The sequence below is a fragment of the Watersipora subatra genome, chromosome 5 (assembly GCF_963576615.1).
Source record: "Watersipora subatra chromosome 5, tzWatSuba1.1, whole genome shotgun sequence".
In the NCBI taxonomy this organism is placed as follows: domain Eukaryota; kingdom Metazoa; phylum Bryozoa; class Gymnolaemata; order Cheilostomatida; family Watersiporidae; genus Watersipora; species Watersipora subatra.
Genome location: NC_088712.1, coordinates 35982168 through 36003773, shown reverse-complemented (window position 1 = coordinate 36003773; position 21606 = coordinate 35982168). Strand labels below are relative to the sequence as shown.

Here is a 21606-nt window from a genome sequence, read left to right as displayed (position 1 = left end):
CTGTAAAGAGCTGTAAACTTTTGTCAAGCATGGTTATTTTCAGAGTTTCCATTCTGCCGGCGAATTATCGGTCTAATATGATAGTCCCGTGTTTGACTTGGTCTGATGCTTTGTCTGTAAGAAACATGATTTTAAGCAATTTTAACGCAAGTGACATAAATGGCGCTCTGCTCGTGGGAGAGGGCAAAGTTCAGGTAACATAAAGGTTGCTACATCCGGCAAAGTGTTAATGCTTTACTGCACCTGCTCTACACCCACACAACTCCTCACAAAATGTAGTCATGAGATATTTGTAGTATCCAGACCATTTTACTACCTCCAAGCATCAAGCTACGCATAAACAGCCACCGAACTTCTTTTATACTTTATTACGATGATATGGTTGGGCAGGCTGAGAGCAGTAATAATGGAACAAACAACAGACCAAGCAATGGTGGAGGAGGCGGAGGCGGAGGAGCCGGTGGAATGGATCTCATGGCGGAAATGCAGAAGAGACTCGCGAGGAGACGAGCAGCTGCTGACGGGGATGTAAGTCACTACTGTGTATGATTTAGTTACTGCACCAGAGTTGGGGGTGTCAAAGCTAAAGGATTATTTTAAAGCTTATGCTCCTTAGATATTCCTGCGGGTTGTTTAGTTATGGTTTTTAGTTCAGTCTATGTTCAGTTACAGACTTGGCAACATGTGCTGATGGTAGAAAAAAAAATGCTCATTAATTCTGATATATTTTATGTGCTCAAAGAAAAAAACGAATTTAACTATTCAAGTTTTTATTTTTTAATAATTTCTTTGTTATAATTTCTCACATTTTTGTTTGATTAGTTCACAAACAGTCATGATAACCCATAGGAACAGTCATGATAACCCATAGGAATTAATTGATCACCTGCTCATCACTGTGTTTCCCTGCTTTGAGTGGGCTCGAAGTTGCCCGCTGAATATGAATTCAGACTTTACTGTTTCAAGATTCACAATCCTATCCATCAAAACAAAACTTGTTAAATTGGACTCGCTAGGTTGACAGACGTAATTGAATTGGTTGCTTACTATTGTCAACTTTATTCTTCATAAATGTTGGTTGTAATGTGTTGTAAGTGTTAGCTTGATGAGGTAAAAAGATAGAGTCTTCTATCTATTTGCTCGAGTCTTTTGCCCAAAAAGCTATCTTAACATGTAATCTGTCTACAAAAATAGTTTTATAATACTAAACTGAATATTGAATTGGTAACTGAATTCGAACTATGAATATGTAGACGATTACGAAAGATCTCGAGTTCAGAGGCGGTAGCTGTTAAACAATGGATTTCATGGATTTCAGCTTCCTGTATTGAATTCACTGGTAGAAAACTGGGTTCATTTAGCCTAATTTCAATGCATAGCAGCGTAGTATCGGTAAGATTTCTCAAGCACGTTCATAAAAACCAGTTTATTATCTGTTGCAGCCACCAGCACCTTCCACAACTCCAGCAAAATCAACTAATTCAACAAGCTCTCCAACCACTGGCAGAAAGTATGTATTATTTGTAGAATAGTATTCCTTTTGCGGAGTTATGGTCAGTGCTTGGGCACGCGGAGCTGACGACTCCAAGATTCCTTAGTCACATTTTCACTCGTTCCTGAATATATGCATTCCAATCATTCAATATGCATGTTTTCAATTAGAAAACTCAGTTCGATGTTTACTTGAATTATTCAGGAATGCGATCACATTCACAGCGAATGTGATAATCCTTTTAACTTCCGCATAGTTTAGCCCTAGATCCTACTGTTAGCTTTTTCAACATCCTAATTCCTTGCTTGTTGTAGCTGAGAGCATATATTTTGTGTGAATATGATTGGCTGTCCAGTTTACATGGTTTTGTTGGTTTTAGTTTATGAGTTGAATGTAGCGAGCTAATGGTTTGCCTTGTAGTGTCAGCACGCCCAAATTATTAGTTTGTTGTGTGCTCAGTAGCTTGTCGCCAGAATGAAATATAAATTAACTTACACAAAATTGTAATAGATGTTATCAGAAAGTATCGGCATTTTTCTGATGCGTGATGTGATCTAACTGCCAGGATGTTTCAGGATTCAATTTGACAAAACTTGATCGCGATTCAAGTGAAAGCGCTATTATGGCATCTAGAGTTGCACTGCGGCAAAGAGACTGACAGAGTAGAGACGCATAATGCTGCGACTCGAATGCACTAGGTTATATCAACAAGAGAGACAGACAGAGTAGAGACGCATAATGCTGCGACTCGAATGCACCAGGTGATATCAACGAGAGAGACAGACAGAGTAGAGACGCATAATGCTGCGACTCGAATGCACCAGGTGATATCAACAAGAGAGACAGACAGAGTAGAGACGCATAATGCTGCGACTCGAATGCACTAGGTTATATCAACAAGAGAGACAGACAGAGTAGAGACGCATAATGCTGCGACTCGAATGCACCAGGTGATATCAACAAGAGAGACAGACAGAGTAGAGACGCATAATGCTGCGACTCGAATGCACCAGGTGATATCAACAAGAGAGACAGACAGAGTAGAGACGCATAATGCTGCGACTCGAATGCACTAGGTGATATCAACAAGAGAGACAGACAGAGTAGAGACGGATAATGCTGCGACTCGAATGCACTAGGTGATATCAACAAGAGAGACAGACAGAGTAGAGACGCATAATGCTGCGACTCGAATGCACCAGGTGATATCAACAAGAGAGACAGAGTAGAGACGCATATTGCTGCGACTCGAATGCACTAGGTGATATCAACAAGAGAGACAGACAGAGTAGAGACGCATAATGCTGCGACTCGAATGCACTAGGTGATATCAACAAGAGAGACAGACAGAGTAGAGACGCATATTGCTGCGACTCGAATGCACTAGGTGATATCAACAAGAGAGACAGACAGAGTAGAGACGCATAATGCTGCGACTCGAATGCACCAGGTGATATCAACAAGAGAGACAGACAGAGTGGAGACGCATATTGCTGCGACTCGAATGCACCAGGTGATATCAACAAGAGAGACAGACAGAGTAGAGACGCATAATGCTGTGACTCGAATGCACTAGGTGATATCAACAACAAGAGAGACTGACAGCCTCGCAACTAGTAACATTTCGCCGTTTATTTTTCTTCTTAGCGTTTCAACTGCGATAAAGTTTTATCAATTTTAACCTTGAAATGTCCTGACAGTCAGATCACCTCAAACATCAAAAACAATCGCAAGTGATAGAAAAATATCAAAACTTTATGATAAAAGCTACTAAAATTTTGTGTAAGTTCATATTTTAGGAAGACTTTGAGAAGGGGTTAATCTGTGCCCCACCCTTCACCATGTAGCCGATAAGCTCAGGCTAAACCTACTAATTGTAGAAGTGCACTGGATGGCATCCACCAGTCACACTCGATAGATGGTTTGAGCATAGCAGGGGGCCTAGCCACACTGCCCCGTGCTAAGAAGGCCAATAGCTCAAATCAATTATTCAATAGGTAACTGAGGCTAAGCGGCGCTAGTGGCTATACACTAATCTTAGACATGTGCAGCCAGTTCTCAGCCTATTCTCATCAACCTTCACCTTTTGTTTTTTACTTAATTAAAGCCCAACTAACACCTCTCGGTTTGCGTCATACGGCTGTAAGTTTTTTGATACATTTGAAGGAAGTATTTTAGTTCGGATGCACATGTTTACGGTTATGCTTATGCTTGCTGTGTGTATACCTTGTAGACCTCTACCTACTTCACTCCGATATTAACTTGACCTCGAGCATGTTCCCCAACCGGTGTAATTTGACTCTCACATTATCTATTAATGGTCGACTTTGGTACTAAGGCTATTTCAGGATATAGCGTTGATGCAATGCATTCAGGGGCTGGTTGAATGTGTAATCAGTGTTGTTGTCATCTTGGTGAGCAGTTAGGGCTTTAGTGGGTGCTATATATTATTAATTAAGCTAGCTTGTTTGATCACTGTACAGCTGTGTACCAGCTGATGTACAGCTGTGTACCAGCTGTGTGTCAGCTGTGTACCAGCTGTGTGTCAGCTGTGTACCAGCTTGAATGCTTAAAGATTTCGCTGAGCTCAGCATTGCATGGGATTTAACTGTTTGTAATCTTTCCCTCTAGCCCAATACAGTGATAGTCTCTCCCATCTCAATGCATGGATGGTCTCTCCCATCCCAGTACAGGGTTGGTCTCTCCCATCCCAGTACATGGATGGTCTCTCCCATCACAGTGCATGGATGGTCTCTCCCATCCCAGTACAGGGTTGATCTCTCCCATCCCAGTACATTGATGGTATCTCCCATCCCAATACACTGATGTTCTCTCCCATCTCAATGCAGTGATAGTCTCTCCCATCCCAATACAGTGATGGTCTCTCCCAACCCAGTGCAGGGATAGTCTCTCCCATGCCAATACAGTGATAGTCTCTCCCATCCCAATACAGTGATAGTCTATCCCATCCCAATACATTGATGGTCTCTCCCATCTCAATACAATGATAGTATATCCCATCCCAATACAATGATAATACACATATCTGGTTGAGTAGTCGGTGGCAATTGTGAAGGTTCACATTGTTGTAATAATTTCATACATCCTGCTGGCTTCTTGTGTTGGTATTTCTCATCTGTTTTCCTTTGTGTTAGATATTTGTCAGTTTAACAATAGCGTAGTTGTTTAATCTATGGGAAGACAACTCATCAGGTGATTGATTGAAATGCAAATTATTCATTGCTATATTCATATGCTAGATTTGTATTAACAATAACAATAATTATACAAATAATAATACTAACCACTGTACTGGTATAATAATCATGACTGTCTTTCGCTAGCAAATATTGCTCAGGCATTGAACCTTTTTTATATTTATTCTGATTTTGTTGCCAGAAAAAAACAGTTTGTGTATTGTCGGCTAGCTAAATCATGGTTGGCTTAGAGTGAGATCATGCACATCGGTAGAAATGCATGATCTCTGGTTCTGGTGTTTTAGAAGCAACTCTGGTACAAACTCTGTAAATGGACCAACAAGTAATGGTTCGAGCTTGTCTGCCGAGATGGAACAGGTAAAGCAAGAGATCCTTGGAGAGCTGCGTGTGGAAATGCAAAGGCTAAAACAGGACATTCTTGAAGGTTTGTTTTAGCCCCAGACTATAACTGTGTTGGTGTACTCATGAGCGATAAAGCCGAGGGGAAAATGACTCCAAGTTTAATTGTGCATTTTGCAACCACAATTTTGGCTGCTTGAATTCCTTTTTGTTGGCATGGATTATGCTGCTTTTATTTTTTGTCATTGCAGCTATCCGAAATGAGATGCGACGCTGATATCAGTGACAGCTCAACACAAACACTCTGACACTTGTGGCAGGTGCATGCAGTAACACTCGCTGAATTTATTTCCTAGACACTACCTGGTGCTAATAAAAAGAGAGAAGGCAACTCTGGTGTTCATCAAGATAGAGCAAAATCTGTGTTATCTGGGTTATCCGATGTATATAGTATTCATGACTATTTGCTTAAAGTCAAAAGTTTATGGAAGGCACGGCTCTGCGAAGCCTATGGAAGCCAATACGCATTTTATGACCATTTATTCAGTACTAGGCGAGAGCACAGATATATTATTCCAAATTGCTACTCCAGGTTTTTACGTTTGAGCACCACTATTATGTTTTATATGGTATATATTATTGTATGATGGAAGAGTGAGGCTGCACATTGCATAGCTCGGCCAGGCTAGTTGTGACTGCTCATACGCACACAGCTCAATGCTCCTTCTATTTATTATTTCTTTTAGCATTCGTGCACTCGTGCTAAGGTCATGACCTTTACGTAAGCAAGTGCAATCAGTGACATTTAACATAAGCTCTTTTGGTATCTAGGGTATGAAATTGTTAGGAGTAATCTTCTCGTGTTCTTCTCATTGTTATTAATATTTTAGTTACTCTGGAGCTATGTAATGGCCTTAGATGTACTTTATTTGGATTGTTGTGCCCGACTCCATGTCATCATTTTCTTTCAATTACAACTTTCATTCATTTAACTGATATCATGATTCACATGCCTCTGTGAACTCTCCATAGTATAACGTTCTTATTTAGAAGGTCATAGCTTATTCTATAAGAACAGTGCATGGTAAATGAAACACAGGTTCAAACAGTATTTCCACCAGCTCTTATAGTTTAGGACTGTCACTGGTTCATTTACTGTACATAACCACCATGCATTCTGTAATTAAACATCAAAATACTGCAGAAGAATACCCAAGGCTCATGAATTGTAACCCTTGCACCATGTATTCTGAAGCAACAGAAAGTGGTTGACCGAGACAAGGAATCGATCCTGTGTTTGGCTACCACACTGAATGTCAGAGGTCGAATCCTCATGAAACAGTCCTTCACCCCAACTATGGTTTCAAACATACACCCCATTTAATATAGTAAAATAGATTGTAAAAGAATGGCAATGGCTCATGAATCGCAGCACTTACTAAAAGGAGAGCTTTAGTCGGCATCTCTTGCAGTGTTAGTAGAAATGCCTTGTAGTTTTCAATGTGTCACTATTTCACTGCAATATAGTTACCAACTATTGCCCATAATAAGAACATGTTTCATATTGTATCTGGATGGTTGCCCACAGTATATATGTGTTATTTACAGATTTGTTAACCGGAGTCAAAATACTTTCTGTTTCCTACTCAGTCACCCTGTCAAGTGTTTATACTAACTATATTTTAGTAAGACCTCTAATAGATTCCTATCATCTTATATAAGCTGTGAGACTGTCAAGTGGAAAATTAATATAAGGTGAAAATAATCTAGCATATACAGGAAGATAATGTACTTACATAATGTACTTACATGTTGGCTGCCATATTTATTTTTAAGGTTTTCATAATTTACAAAGATATGTGATGCCAATGATCCATTCACAATCTTGTTGAAAACTAATAATTTATTATAAAAGCTATTATCATAATCTGTAGCATTGGGTTAGACCTGTGCTGACACTAGTTGGGGAGTTATCTACACAATGCACATTGTTGTATAGTAAAACATCAAACTACCTTGAATGTTGACTTGAAAAAAAATTTACATTACGGTTATTAGCTATCAAAAGTTTCACCATATTTTATTCTGCTGTGTTGCAGGTTCAAAATATGTAGAAATGTGATTATAACTTCTTAAAAACTCAAAAACAAACAGTTAATCGCAGCTAACACGAAAACGACCGTAGGTAGGATTGCCTGATTTTGATGACGTATTCAACTCGATGTGGTTATTGTTTTGAATGTGGCGTTATCATGGGAATTAAAAGGCAAATAAAAGGCTCGATATGAAACGTCTCGTAGCACTAGTTTTATGACAAACACTTCGGGTTCTACCTCAGAGCCTTTATTAAATCTAGATGCTAGCTACTTTGCAGTTTCGTTTCAGTTTGGTCTAATCATCTAGTCATAATATGATCATGCGACCCATATTTCCCCCAAATGGCATGAACATATTCTGCAGCATTTTCCGACCATCACAGGGGGGCAACAGGCTCCTGATGTTTATCAGAGGATCATATGCATCTCCTCGAGCAAAAGTTAAAAAACCAAACTGATTTTTAGGCTAGGTTTTGAGATGTCAGTTTGAGATATCAGTGCTCAAAGTGACAGCATTACAATGATAATAAAATAGACGCGTAAGGACAATAGAAATGGTTTTATTGAATGCGTGAAGTATATTTGGAAAATATTTCAACGAATGGCATTGCATAAGATTTTATACAGAAACACATCGTGTTCAACTACGGCCCATTTGAGCCATTTTGAGAGGGATTCTAACCTATGGCCGTTTTCGTGATGGCTGCGATTAACTTTTCGTTTTTGAGCTTTCAAAAGCTTGTAATCACATTTTCACATATTTTGAACCTACACTCAGCCGAGTAAAACATGGTGAATCTTTTGATACCAAATAACTGTAACGTGAATTTTTTTCAAGTCAACATTTAAGGGGTTCTGAGGAAATTATATGTCAGATATAAGTTAATATACTTATATAATTATTTCTTGACTGGTTATTGAAGTTATACAATTCTATTCATAAATGACCTTGATGTACAAAATAAGGCCCCGAGTGGCTGAAACATTTTTTTCACAAATCTGAAAAAGTAAATAGAATATTATTTGCTGTTTTTGATGCAACTTCAGTGATCTATGAAAAACTGGCATCTGTTGTTGATAATTATGTTGAACTCAAACCTAGAGTATAGGAAAAGTAATTGTTGACATGAATATGCCTTTTGTTGGGGAGTTCTGCTACAATTGTTGAAGACAAATTTGCTTAGAATTATCCATTGCTGTGTAATTTGTATCTTTTTTTGGTCCAAATAGTTATATACACGGATTCAACTTTAGATATTTATTATTCCAATTTAAACAAGAAGAACTTATCTAGTAAAGTCACTAAACCTCTTCCAGTTGCTTCGCTTTTGTAAGGAAGTTATGAGGACCCATGAGACACCAGGCTATTATCAAAATAATTTTCCAACGTCATATTGGTCAAGCAGAAAACTGTTAAAACATTACTAAATACATTGTCACTATGGAGCTTACTAGAGATGATGTTTAAACAATTGTAAATTGCTTTTGAAACTACCTCAAGGCAATTTCACTATTATATTCTAGCTGCTTTATTCAGTTCAGAGTTAATTCTATTTTAATTTTCAAGTTACAAGTAAGAAAGTATTAAAACAGGCATACTGTTAATATTGTGTATAAAAGTTGTGAATTAAAATACCGATTGTTATATAAAAAATATGGAACGCTTCACGAATTTGCGTGTCATCCTTGCGCAGGGGCCATGCTAATCTTCTCTGTATCGTTCCAATTTTAGTATATGTACCTCCTAAGAGAGTACACATACGAATGAAAATTTAGTGTATAAGTAGCGGTTAGCTTAAACATAAAACGCCGAGTGTGAATATAGATTCTTTTCAATTATTTATTTACTTAGCAATAACTAAACATATTTGAAAAACAAAATGTTTTTTAATTGGCTGTCTTAGCATCAAATTTCTAAATTTTATACTCTTAGTTCAAGTTACTACAATCCTTAAATATATTATTTATTTACGTCATAGTGCGCTTAATATTAAACAATTGCGATTAGCACATCGATTGCGATTGCTCAACGCCGCTTGGGCGCCTGAAACAAGCCCGGATATATTTAACTCAAGGTCACGCCCCAATGAACGCCCGATCACTGCGATTACTACTGGGTATTTTCCAAGTAATTAAAAATGAGATCAGTTACAGAGGCTACAGTTCTAGCTTTGATATGAAAATACTTTTTAATTGTTGCTGTGCTGAGTGTATAAGCTGATGAACAAACCTTTATTCTTCATATTACTCCTGCATCTTATCATCATGCCCCTCATCAGCCCCTGAATCTGAATTTATATTTTTATACGAATATTGTTTGAACTTTGTATTGTCTGTTCTATCACTTTTACATGTATCTGTTGTTGACTCTGTCTTTCTTTCATTGTCTCTTTATAATCACACAGCACCTTGCCATCTTGATACTCAGGAAAAAGATGATACAAAAGGAAGTGGTAAAAATAATACTTGGTGATTTTAACATGGCCAAGTTTATTAAAGATGTTGGCATGTCTGATGTTTGATCTTGTCTCCTATATCACTGTCAGTTAGTCTTTGAAAGTAAGTGATTATTTTAGCCCTCTATCAGATGTTGTAAAGTAGCTGGGAGTTTGGTAGGGAAATACACCCCACACCCCTAATGTCTAATAGGCTGCATGAAACTTCTAGACTAAAGAAACACAATATAAATTTCTAAGAAGGATTGTTGTTATTAGAGGTGGAACAAGACAGGTTTTTTAAGTTCGAGACGAGACTCGAGACACTGTCTTGTAAAAATTCGAGACTCGAGACACGAGACAGTAAAATAATGAGCGTTTGGTGATGATTTTACTACACAAGTACTAGCGTACTTGGTATATATAAAATTGATAACTTCTTTCTAAATTGAATTTTTACCTGGTGTAAACGATTTAAATACAACATTTTAATAGTGATATGCATGTAGTTTTTGTAAACAAAAGTGACACAAACAGCTCTAAAATACCGAAGTTATATATTTCTAAGAATTTTGAGCTTGATTGATAATAATTATTATAAACATATTGCTTTGTACATGTTTATTTTTACCATCTATTGAATAGGTCTTACCTTTTAATGTAATGTGTAATGAAACCGATAGCCGTCGCCCTACAAAGAAATACCGAAACTAAAAGAACACACGATAACACTTTCATTCTTATCGTTTCATTAATGTTAAGTTTTGTTCGTGTATTAACTGTAGTATGTGAATTATATTTAAATTGTACTCATGCAATTATATGAATTACTGTATACATGCACATGTATATTCTCATACTGTACTAACAATAACGCCATTGTTAACCGAACACGGACTATGGTCGACACGGCCTTTCGTTCGTTTCTCTGTGTCCGGGCAAATTTTACCCGAAATTGGTCGTATATAAAAGAAGCCCGAATTTTATGAAGGGCAGTTGGTGTTTAGACCCGATACGATAAAATACAATTTTATCCGCAATAGTCTTATTTAACAAATTGGATTATCCGGAGGGTAATTGGATACGACCCGGTATCTGTTTTAAGGACACAGAACTACAATACATTAACAGGGCCGTTGTCCGGACTACATGATAGACTTGGTGGACAACATAATCAATAGCAACAGGTAGTAACAGACCGGGTATAACTTTAAAGGCAGCTGCCCGCAATCCATTACAATATATGGAGTTGTTGCTACAGCAAGAAGCCATGTTTTAACAACCGTGCGCAGGCGCTTTAGTTCTATTTCCTGTCTCGAGTTTGGCAATAGTTAAGTCGAGACGAGACCGATACGAGACGAGACAGGTCGATACTCGAGACGTCTCGTGTCTCGTTCCACCTCTAGTTGTTATAACTTTGCTATCAGCTGTCCATGGTAGAAATGTTCCCATATTATTTCATAGCTATTGAAGGTTGCCATAAACATGATAGGTATATGACAATGAATTGTACAGGCCTGTAGGAACTCAGTACATGTATGTATATCTGTTTGAGCAACTCCTACAAGGCATCGCTACTCTGTAGGAGTGTCAGCCACATGGAACAAAACAACCTTTCTGAGGTTACACAAACAAAATGCTACATGCTGGGAAACATAATTACAATCTATTTAAATTTCAGTGTCAGTCTGTCCAGTTATAGGACAGATATAGCGATAGTTTTAGTAATGATAGTAAAGTTTCCCATGGCAGGGACTTGATCTTGGAACCACCTGTTCTGGCGGCATCAAGCATATCTAGACATAGCATAGACATAGCATAGACATCTAGCATAGACTAGACGTTCAACTGAGCATAGTGATCAATGATAGTGAAGATATTAATTTCATCTGCTAAAATACGCATAATGAAGTTGCGTCTCACGTAACGATTAACAGATGGACTTACTAGATGAATGCTCGGTGTTGCCCTGGCAATAAAAACAGCTTATAAACAGTGGCAGGTAATGTAGTGTAAAGGTATTGTAGTAGGTAAGGTAATTTTTATAAGCTGTTTTTATTGCTCGTGCAACGGAGTGCATCCAGCTAGTTAAAATATAAAATTGATTTTCCATCAAAACATAGCAACCGTTCGTTATGACATCACTGATAACGGTCTAGTGCTGGTCTAATCGGAATCTAAAAATTTTAGGTTTTGCCTTCATTCCTTACGACAGGAAGTTTCTTTAAAAGGATCTCAACGTCGAGGTAGATGTTAAGGGTAAATCCAATTATGGAATGCCTGCAAACATGAAGTTTTCATTAGTAAGGTAGTATAATGTAGAGTTGTCTTCTTTTAGAGATTGTTATATTTATATATTGTTGTTAAAAACATGCACACTATAAAACAAGGGAAAAATACAAAGTAATTTTGATAATAAGCAACAAAAATATGTTTGTTTTATTTTTACTGTAGGTTCCAAGTGTTTGTTTCTTTCAACATAATCAATAAAAGGTCCCTCTGCAGAAATGCTAGTAGCATTTAAAAACGATTATTTTGTTTCTTTGTTTTTAGAGAAAAAGAGAGAGAGAAAGAGAGAAAGAAAGAGAGAGTGAGAAAGAGAGAGAGAAAGAGAGAGAAAAAGAAAGAGAAAGAGAAAAAGAGAGAGAAAGAGAGAGAGAGAGAGAGAGAGAGAGAGAGAGAGAGAAAGAGAAAGAGGGAGAGAGAGGGAGAGAGAGGGAAAGAGAGGGAGAGAGAGGGAGAGAGGGAGAGAGTGAGAGAGGGAGAGAGGGAGCGAGGGAGAGAGGGAGAGAGGGAGCGAGGGAGAGAGTGAGAGAGGGAGAGAGGGAGAGAGTAAGAGAGGGAGTGAGGGAGTGAGGGAGTGAGGTAGTGAGGGAGTGAGGGAGTGAGGGAGTGAGGGAGCGAGAGAGCGAGAGAATGAGAAAGTGAGAAAGTGAGACCAACTTGAGTTGTTTCTTTTGAGGGCTGACAAGGCCGCAGCAACACTAGAGTCCATACCAGAAAAAACCAAGCAGATGCAAGCAGCAATTAATATGACGCACATGATGATGCGGTAGACTAGTTTCTGCAAGAAAATGCAATACAATGCTGTCCCATGCAATAAGATGCATTGTCAAGCAATTTCCTAAAGTACCATGCAATACAGTGTAATACACTGTAGTAACATGCAATAATATGCTATATCATGCAATATCCTAAAGCACCAAGCAATACAGTGCAATGCAATACTAGGCAATAAATTACATATTAATGTGCTACAATAGAATACAATGCATTACCACAAAAATTCATGCAATATCATGCAATACTATACAATAAAATGCATTACAATGCAACAGAAGGCTATTCAATAAAAGGCAATAACAGGGACTAAATTGCATATCAATGCATTACAACAGAATACAATGCAATACCATGAAAATCAGGCAATATCATGCAACACCATGCACTAAAGTGCATTACAATGCGATAGAAAGCAATGCGATACAATGCAATATTAAGCAATAAAATGCATGTCAATTTACTATCATGTGATACCAAGCAACAGCATGCAATACAGTGCAAGAAAATACAACAAAAATGTCATCTATTGTCATATATCCTTAAATACCATGAAATGTCAGTCAATACCGTGCAATACAATACGCCATAATCATTCTCATAATCATTAATTTTTTTGCATTATGCAATAAAGTTGAACATTATAATACAATGCATGTCTACTATGTGTTAGCAATATACATTTAAATTGAATTATTCCTGACAATTATGAAAACAACATCTAGTTGAAGAAGACTATTTGGTTTTCGGTTGAAGCTTTTTTGAAGTTTTGAAATTGTGTAAATGATTATTTTTTGTATAACCAGCACTGCTTGCTACTGTATGCTACTCAACTGAGAAAATGCTTCTCTGTCATTTCAACCTTTGCCAGTTTAATGCCATATTTGGTTGAGCTTAATAGATTTATTATGAAATGAAAAACATTTGGAGTTCTTGTTATGAAAAAGGAGAGAAAGAATGGCAGACAAAAAATAAAAAGAATAAGAAAAAAGAAACAAATAGAAAAAAAGAGCAGAGAGAAACAGCAGAAAAGAAAAAAAGGACAATTGATAGAACTGAAAACAGTGAAACTGGAGAAAAAGAAACTTTAAAGAATTGCTAAGAAAAGAAAAAAAAGAAAAAAGAAAAAACGAAATAAAAAAAAATTAAATGATAAAAGGAAAATTAAACAACTGAAAAAAGGGAAAAAAGAAGAAAAACGTATGAAGGAAAAAAGAGGAAGCAAAAGAGGAAAAGAAAATGAATGAAGGAAGAAAATAAGGAGAAACATCTGAGAAGAAACTAGAAACAAGGGAAAAAATTTAAGAACAAGATAACAAGAAACAAAAAAACATAAAACGAATGAAAATAAAAAAACCAGAAAGATAGCGGAAAGAATTGTAAAAAGAATAAAAAGGAGAAGGAAGAAAAGGGAGAACAACACAAAAACTATAATAAAAGAGAAGACAATCACCATACATCTTAAGCAAATAAGTTTTTGGACATCGCGCATTCAGCGTACTATTAAAGGTTAAAAATTTGTCTAAATACATATATCATTTTAATTTTATATAATATTTGCTTCATAAACGAGTGAAGAAAACATTTTCAGGTGTATAAAAATTGTTAGTTGTGAGGACAATGGCAGTTTGATGTTAGTGTAACAGAATTGTTAAGATATTAGTAGTGAATTAAAAGGAATGGAGAGAACATTGAATTTAAAGCTAGCAGCATTCCTTATATATTAGCTAAGGAAATGCACTCAATGCGTAAGGTTTAGAGAACAAATTGTAAATTGTGTGGCTTACTTTAAAATGCTCATACTTTATGACTCAATTTCTATGTTCTCTGATTGGTGCCATGTTTTCTTGTTACTAATAGTAAAAGACATGGACATTATGGATCAATATCTCCAATTAACCAAAATACGTACTGATTCTGAATAAAGGTAGGACATTTTGAGAGAGTTCAAAATCTTGCACATTAGGCCTACTCTAATGGTATATCGGGCTAATTTTAACGAGCAATACTAGCTGTATCCCTGGTATTTATGAGTACAAACAGACAGCTTTGGTGCTAGCCTGAGTGTCAAAGGATAATTAAGATGGTTTTTCTATATTTTTCAAAAGACGTAACATGAGTTTTAATCAATCATCACTTGTTTTCGAAGCAGCTAACATGGAATAGATAAACCCCGCATCAGTTAAAAAGATATTCTAGAACGTTTAGGTAAGACAACTCCAAAAACACATCCAAAATATAAATAAGGACAAATGATATTAACTATTTTCACCCTTGATTTTAGGAATTTCTCATATTGAGAGCTGAGGCTACATGGTCAACGAATCATCTACTTGAATAGCACAAGTTACTATCTAGTCACGTTACATCAAGGCAGCATTTTGTGAAATATCAGCTGGTACTCACACATACACGGTGTGCTGCACGTGCTGTCCATAGCAAGCCTAAAGGTGTAATGTAGAGAATAAGAAATAAGAGTTCACATATGAACCAGATGACAGCAGCAGCAAGGCAGTAGTTCCAGTCAGCATTTGAGTAGCCTGAATTGACCAGTATGACAGCACAGACCATGCAGAACACAGCCAACACCTAAAGATACCAAACAAGAGGCGCTTGATTTATGGTAGCTGTTTGACTTCCTTATAACAAGCGTAAAATTCTAACGTATTTAAATTCTATTTAGATTTGCCTTCTCTCTGCTCTCTTGTATTTTGACTACAATTATGAGACTGCCCCCAGCAGCAAGAACAGTCTTAATATCAGACAAAGTCAGCTCCAAGCTTTTTCATACCTTAATCCTTTACCTGATACCTGATCTGTTGTCTGCTAGACTCATTCTATTTAATTCCTACTTTTGGACTGATTTCCTGCTAGCGTAAACTAGTGGTTATATGTACGCTGTAATCAGAGCACTAGAATGTATTTAATTTACCATATTATAAGACTACCAGTATAATATACCTTCAACATTACACAAAATTAAAAAATGCCCTTAGTATTATATGACACAATTTCTTGTGTCAAACTATCAAACCAATTATCATCAAATTCAAATCATATCAAGAACTAATTATTAGCAAACTAATTTAAAACAGTCTATTTAACTGTCTCAATGAAATTACATTTAATCATAGAACTTTCCAAGGAGCTGGCTTCTAGCAGTAAACAAAGCCTCTGAAACATAAGCTTTAATAATTTTTCAAAGCTAAAAGAAACTTTTTAAAAATATAGCTATTAGAAGAACAGAAAGAATCAAACAAAGTACATGTATATATTTCAGAATTGTTTTAAACCTTAAAAGCTAAAAACAAAAAAGATAGATACGCTGTTATATAATCTACACTAAAAAAAAGGACCAAGTTTTTCAAACATCATGGGCTCACCAAAACGTGAGCTAATGCGCTCAACCACAACAGATGTGCTGCGATATGCCTAGTCAGCATTTGCACATAGCTTGCAAAATGCTGCAAAAAACCAATTAAAAGGTATTATTCTCAAACGGCTTGTATAAAAAGCAGCCTCTGAAAGTGATTAAAGCAGAGAGCCGGCCAGAGAGGCCAGATGGGTGAAATATTACAACTCTTTTGCTGCTATTTAACACAAGGAGAGAAAGCCATTTGGTTTAGTACTTCTACACTAATACCTTTTTGAGGACAATTTTGATAGCCAACATTTTGACTAGATATACATCATATGCTGCCAATTTTTTTGGACATTTTTTCTTTATTCATTGTATACCCAAGTGATGTTTGTCATTATTGTTAAATTTACATTATATTGAAGCCTGAGATAGGCCAATCTATTGTTGATACGACAGCGACTGATATTTGAGATTGCACACAAAATTCACAATTGACCCCCAAGATAGGCTATATACTAGGAATGGAAAAGTGGCTAGCACTCATACTACTTTCAAGTGAAAACTGGTGCTTAAGCGAGGCAAGACATCTACTGAACTGAGAGCCAAGTATAAAAATATTCAGGAGAAGACAACTAGCGTTGAAATTACCAGTATTTAACCAATCCTACACGAATTGCCTGGATTGAATTGACAATTGGTAATCGTAAAAAATCTTTTTTACCTGGCAGAAAGAGTTACTTTGCGAGTTCGAAATATTTGATTTGTTACGTGAGAAATTCAGTCAAGAGTGCTACCTTGCACAGAATTATATTAAACCACACAAAAACACGATTATATTATACAACTTTCATTTTATTAAATTTAAAATTTACTAATGATTAAAACAATCGTTTTGTATAATTATATAGTATATATTTATATAATTATATTTTATGTTATAATTTATTTAATTTCTTTTCACGTGACAAAGCTTTAGTTTTTTACCGTACTATTTAAGATTATTTTATTTTATTATTTTATATGTATTTGTTTTGACTCATTTTTTATTACTGTCTCTTTATAATCACACAGTGCCTTGCCTTCTTGATACTCAGCAAAAAGATGATAAAGAGGGTAGCAAGTGGTAAAAATAGTACTTGGTGATTTTAACATGACGAAGTTTATTAGAGATGTTGGCATGTCTAGTGTTTTATTTTGCCTCCTATATTACCGTCAGGCAGTCTTTAAATGTAAGTTACTATTTTAGCCCTGTATCAGATGTCATAAGGCAACTGGAATTGTGATAGGGATATGCACCTCCCCTAATGCCTAATAGGCTGCATGAAACCTCAAACCTAAAGAACCACCGCGTAAATGTCAAAAAGGATTTGTTATAGTAGCTTTGCAGTCCGCTAGCCCTTGAAGAGATATTTTCGTATTGTTTCATAGCAATAGACGGTTGCCATACATGATAAGCACATAGCAATGAAATGTACAGGCTTTTAGGAACTCATTAGAAAAGATTACATGTGGTTTGATAAATAACCACAAGCCTCATACATACCGTAAAAGCTTTATTTGAACGCTGCGGCACTCTATTGTCCAACCCTTTGTTCATAGTGATGCTTTAATAGAGGTGATGTTCAAATAGAGGATGGCCTTGCATTGTTAAATAGCTCATCAGAATTTTGAAAAGATAAATTTAACCCTACGACCGGTGAAGCAAGTGCCTTTAATATTTTGCCCTTTCTTTCGGACGGAGTGACATTCAACCCTTTTGTATGCAAGGAATCTAATGTAACTTAACTCCAACTTGTCATAGATCTCTAAAAAAAGCATTAAGAAGTTGAGAAACATCTCTATCTGTTGACATCTATTGCTTGCAATTAACCTACAATGATCTTATAGCTTGCGACGCAATTTGTTGAAGCTTTCAATTTTTTATTTCTTTCAAAGTTTGAAAGCATATTTTTATCTTATAACTATATTTAACAATGTTGCATAAAAGCTCATCGCACTCATTGATATGTTTGCTACAGTTTGCAGCCAAAACGAGCTTTTAATGTGCAATAGAAGAGGAGTTATGAGCTTTGATCCATTGTAAGCTGTGTTATGATAGCTGCAAGGATGCTATTAAATAATATGCTATAAATCTGCAAATTTAAAAGTTATATACTAACTATAATCTATCAAATGCAACAAATATATATTTAAGAATAAGTGACATAAACAAACTATATTTATAATACATTCAGAAACAAAAGTTACCATTTTTGAAGCAAAAATATTTGCATTATTTGCTTGGTCAATTGTGTTCTTATTGTTTCGTTTTGAACCATTTCATCTTCTTCTGGCTGTTCAATATCTTCCACAATGTCTGCTGACCTCAAATTTCAGTTCTTCACAGCAGAGCTAGTCGTTATCAGGATCTAAACAAGTTTTTAGCAGAGCAAAACTTTTAGCCGTTGCGATTTAAAAAACTATTTTATACTCTCGAAATAGTAGTACAGTTTTCATCGTAATTGCTAAAACCTTTTTGACATACGTCGAGGTACCAAGGTTGCGTTAAACAAGGAACTACTATTAGCCTAATATAGTTATTAATCATTGCTATAGTGTTGCATTCAAAGTTTTAACGAAGAAAATGAAAAGCTTTGGAGTTAGAAAACGAACTTCGGTACGAACAGAAACAATGAAAGAAGTAATTGTTACTGATGTAACCGAGGTATTATTAGTAAAACTTAGTGGACATTTTTACTGATCACTTGCTATTATGGGTTTGTAAGGATCAACAGTTTCAAAGTAGCGGTCAAATAAAGGTGGCGTTCTATTTTTCAATCTTTTTCCTAGAGACAGTTAAATAGAGGTGGCATTCAAATACATGTGCCATTCAAATACAGGTGGCATTCAAATACAGTTGTTATGGTATATGTGGGGTTGATCTGCTTGGCATCACCGTATTGTACAAACTCACTAATGAGATGATAGCATAGAATAAGTACCTGAGTGTTGACATTAGCTACCAGAATGCCTATGAACTCACGACCAGTCAAGTCTGAAGCACAAGCAGATCAGCTTTAATCAGTGAGATGGTATTTGCATTGTTTTTTCCAGCCTTAATCTCTGTCTTTGAGATGTGGCATAGACATCTAGCTTAGATTTAAAGACAGGTGATAAATAAATGTCTGTGGGTCAAGGAGTAAAGCAACGTTTCAGTTCTTACAATTATCAATATTATTATTACTATTATTAGTGTTATTCTGTTCTTGTTGGTTTCCTTAGTTCATCAGCCGGTGGTATGTTGGTATCTTGCTAGGGCCCCTAACCTGGGATATCTAACACCTTTCTCAGTATTCTTCCTGATCCTAGTAGGGCAGAGAATTGCACTCTATTTACTTCCTTTTTCTTTATGTCCATCAGCTGCATTTGCTCTCGCAGATTTGCCACTGCTCTCAGTGCTCCCACTATGATTGGTACTACCGTCGCTGATGTTTTCCATATTCTTCTTATCTCTCTTGCCATGATACCTCTCTGCTTTCTCTTTCTCTTTTTCTGCTATTCTTGCGTCTCCTGGCACGGCTATGTCGATGATTCATGCGTGGTCCATCTCTTTGTTTTGCACAGCGATGCTTGGTCTGCAGGCTGGTATGATTTGGCCTGTTTGTATCGAAAAGTCCTACAGTATTCTTGCTTTTTCATTTTCTGTCACACTCTCTGCCTGATCCTCGTATCAATTCTTGTAATATAATTCATACCGCTGGCACAGATTCCAATGAATCAGTTGCCCAACCATGTTGTGTCGCTTCTTATATTTGGTGTGTGCCATTTTCGAACACTCACTGAGTATATGAAAGTTTCTGATATATGTCGAATCCTTTGTCTTCACATTTCATATAACCATATAACCCGTTATTATAATAATAATTATTATTGCTATTATTATAGTTTTTCTTCACAGCCGTGTGGTGGTAGGTGATTGGTTTTAGTCCGTGTTGAGTCTGGGCCTTAACAAGAGGCCAAAGGATCCAACATCTGCCTCAATTCAACTAAGAGAGGACCTTCCTCAAAATGTGAGCTGTTCCTAAGATGGCTGTCTTCTGTATAGTCTCAAAAGATATGTTCCTTCCCACCTCGGCCAAGTATGCTATATGTCTCATTGATATTGTTCCGAGCGCACCAATTACTATTGGTATCACTTCGTTCTTCACCTTCCACAGTCTGTTTATCTCGAACCCAAGCTCTTTGTATTTACCAATCTTCTCATCTTCCTTCTGTACTACCCTTGTGTCTCCAGGTATTGCTATGTTTATGACCTGACACTGTTTGGTTTCTTTATTTATTAGTACCAGGTTGGATCTTCTAGCTTCAATAACCTTGTCTGTCTGCACATTGAAGTCCCATAGCAGCTTCACTTTCTCGTTCTCCAATACAGCTTCTGCACGGTGGTCGTACCATTTTTCTGTGTGGGGCAACTCATGTTTCTTGCATATGCTCCAGTGCACTGCACTTGCCACTTTGTCATGCCCCCTTTATATTCTGTCTGTGCGATCTTACTGCATTCGCTGACTATGTGGGACACTGTTTCATCTTTCTGCTTGCACAATCTGCATTTCGGATCGTTTGTTGACTTTTCTATCTTGGCCTTCCTATAGTTGGTTCTTAATGCTTGATCCTGGGCAGCAATGATCAGGCTTTCAGTCTCTCGTTTGAGACATCCCCTCTTCATCCATTGCCATGTATCCTTTGCTGCTTGATCCTCTGTCTGTCTTAGATGTTGTCCGTTCATTGGCTTATCATGCCAGTTTTGCTTTCGTTCAGTTTTCTGATGGTTTCTATACTCTTGTCTTCCATCTTCACTGTTGGCATTTATGATCTTACCCGCTGTACCTATAAATTTGACTGGGCTGCCTTTTGTGTACTTTTTCAGACTGTGACTTTCATAATTCACAGTTTCCTCAACACTCATTAATCCTCTTCCTCCTTGGTCTCTTTCAACATATACTCTATCTACATGTACATCAGATCTTGGATGAAGACCTTTATGCATTGTCATCAGTTTCCGCGTCCTTCTGTCCAGTTGCTGTAACTCAGCCTTCGTCCACTGAATAATCCCTGCTCCGTATCTGTACAAGGACACAGCCCATGTATTGATAGCGGTAATGAGATTTCCAGCAGTCAGCTTTGATTTCAACACTTTCATAAGCTTGTGAATGTATTCCTTCTTGATCTTAGCTTTCATTTCAGATTGTTTTATGTTATCTGCCTCCATAACTCCTAAATAGTTGTAGCTTTCATTATCTTCTATTTCATGGATTTCTGTTTCATTTGGTAGCATGATATTTCCTCTGCCAGTTAATTTCCCTCTTATCATGGTGATGGTAGTGCACTTATCTAATCCAAACTCCATACCGATGTCATCACTGAAGATTCTCACTGTGTGTATCAGTGTGTCAATCTCATTCTTGTTCTTCCCATACAGTTTCAGGTCGTCCATATACAGTAGATGGTTAACTGCACATTTGTTTTTGAGATGGTACGCTATTATTATTATTATTATTGTTGTAAAAGTTTTTCTTCACAGTCGTGTGGTGGTAGGTGACTGGTTGTAGTCCATGTTGAGTACGGG

General features: G+C 36.8%; 1 protein-coding gene and 1 non-coding gene across 4 annotated transcripts in view; one reads left to right on the top strand and one right to left on the bottom strand.

Moving 5' to 3' along the window:
- LOC137396183 (vasodilator-stimulated phosphoprotein-like) overlaps positions 1 to 6045 on the top strand; it is a 50039-nt gene extending 43994 nt beyond the window's left edge. For 2 of the 3 annotated variants that reach the window (XM_068082341.1, XM_068082338.1), the window contains exons 8-12: positions 391 to 528; positions 1443 to 1510; positions 3373 to 3489; positions 4995 to 5134; positions 5301 to 6045. In XM_068082341.1, the coding sequence (XP_067938442.1) occupies positions 391 to 528; positions 1443 to 1510; positions 3373 to 3489; positions 4995 to 5134; positions 5301 to 5326 (489 nt within the window). In that variant the 3' untranslated portion in view covers positions 5327 to 6045. The remainder of the gene's footprint in view (positions 1 to 390; positions 529 to 1442; positions 1511 to 3372; positions 3490 to 4994; positions 5135 to 5300) is intronic. The other variant, XM_068082339.1, reaches the window with a different exon arrangement.
- Positions 6046 to 8794: 2749 nt separating this feature from the next.
- Positions 8795 to 8901, bottom strand: LOC137397836 (U6 spliceosomal RNA). The gene has a single exon (XR_010978883.1). It is a non-coding gene; the product is annotated as a U6 spliceosomal RNA (small nuclear RNA).
- Positions 8902 to 21606: the final 12705 nt, after the last annotated feature.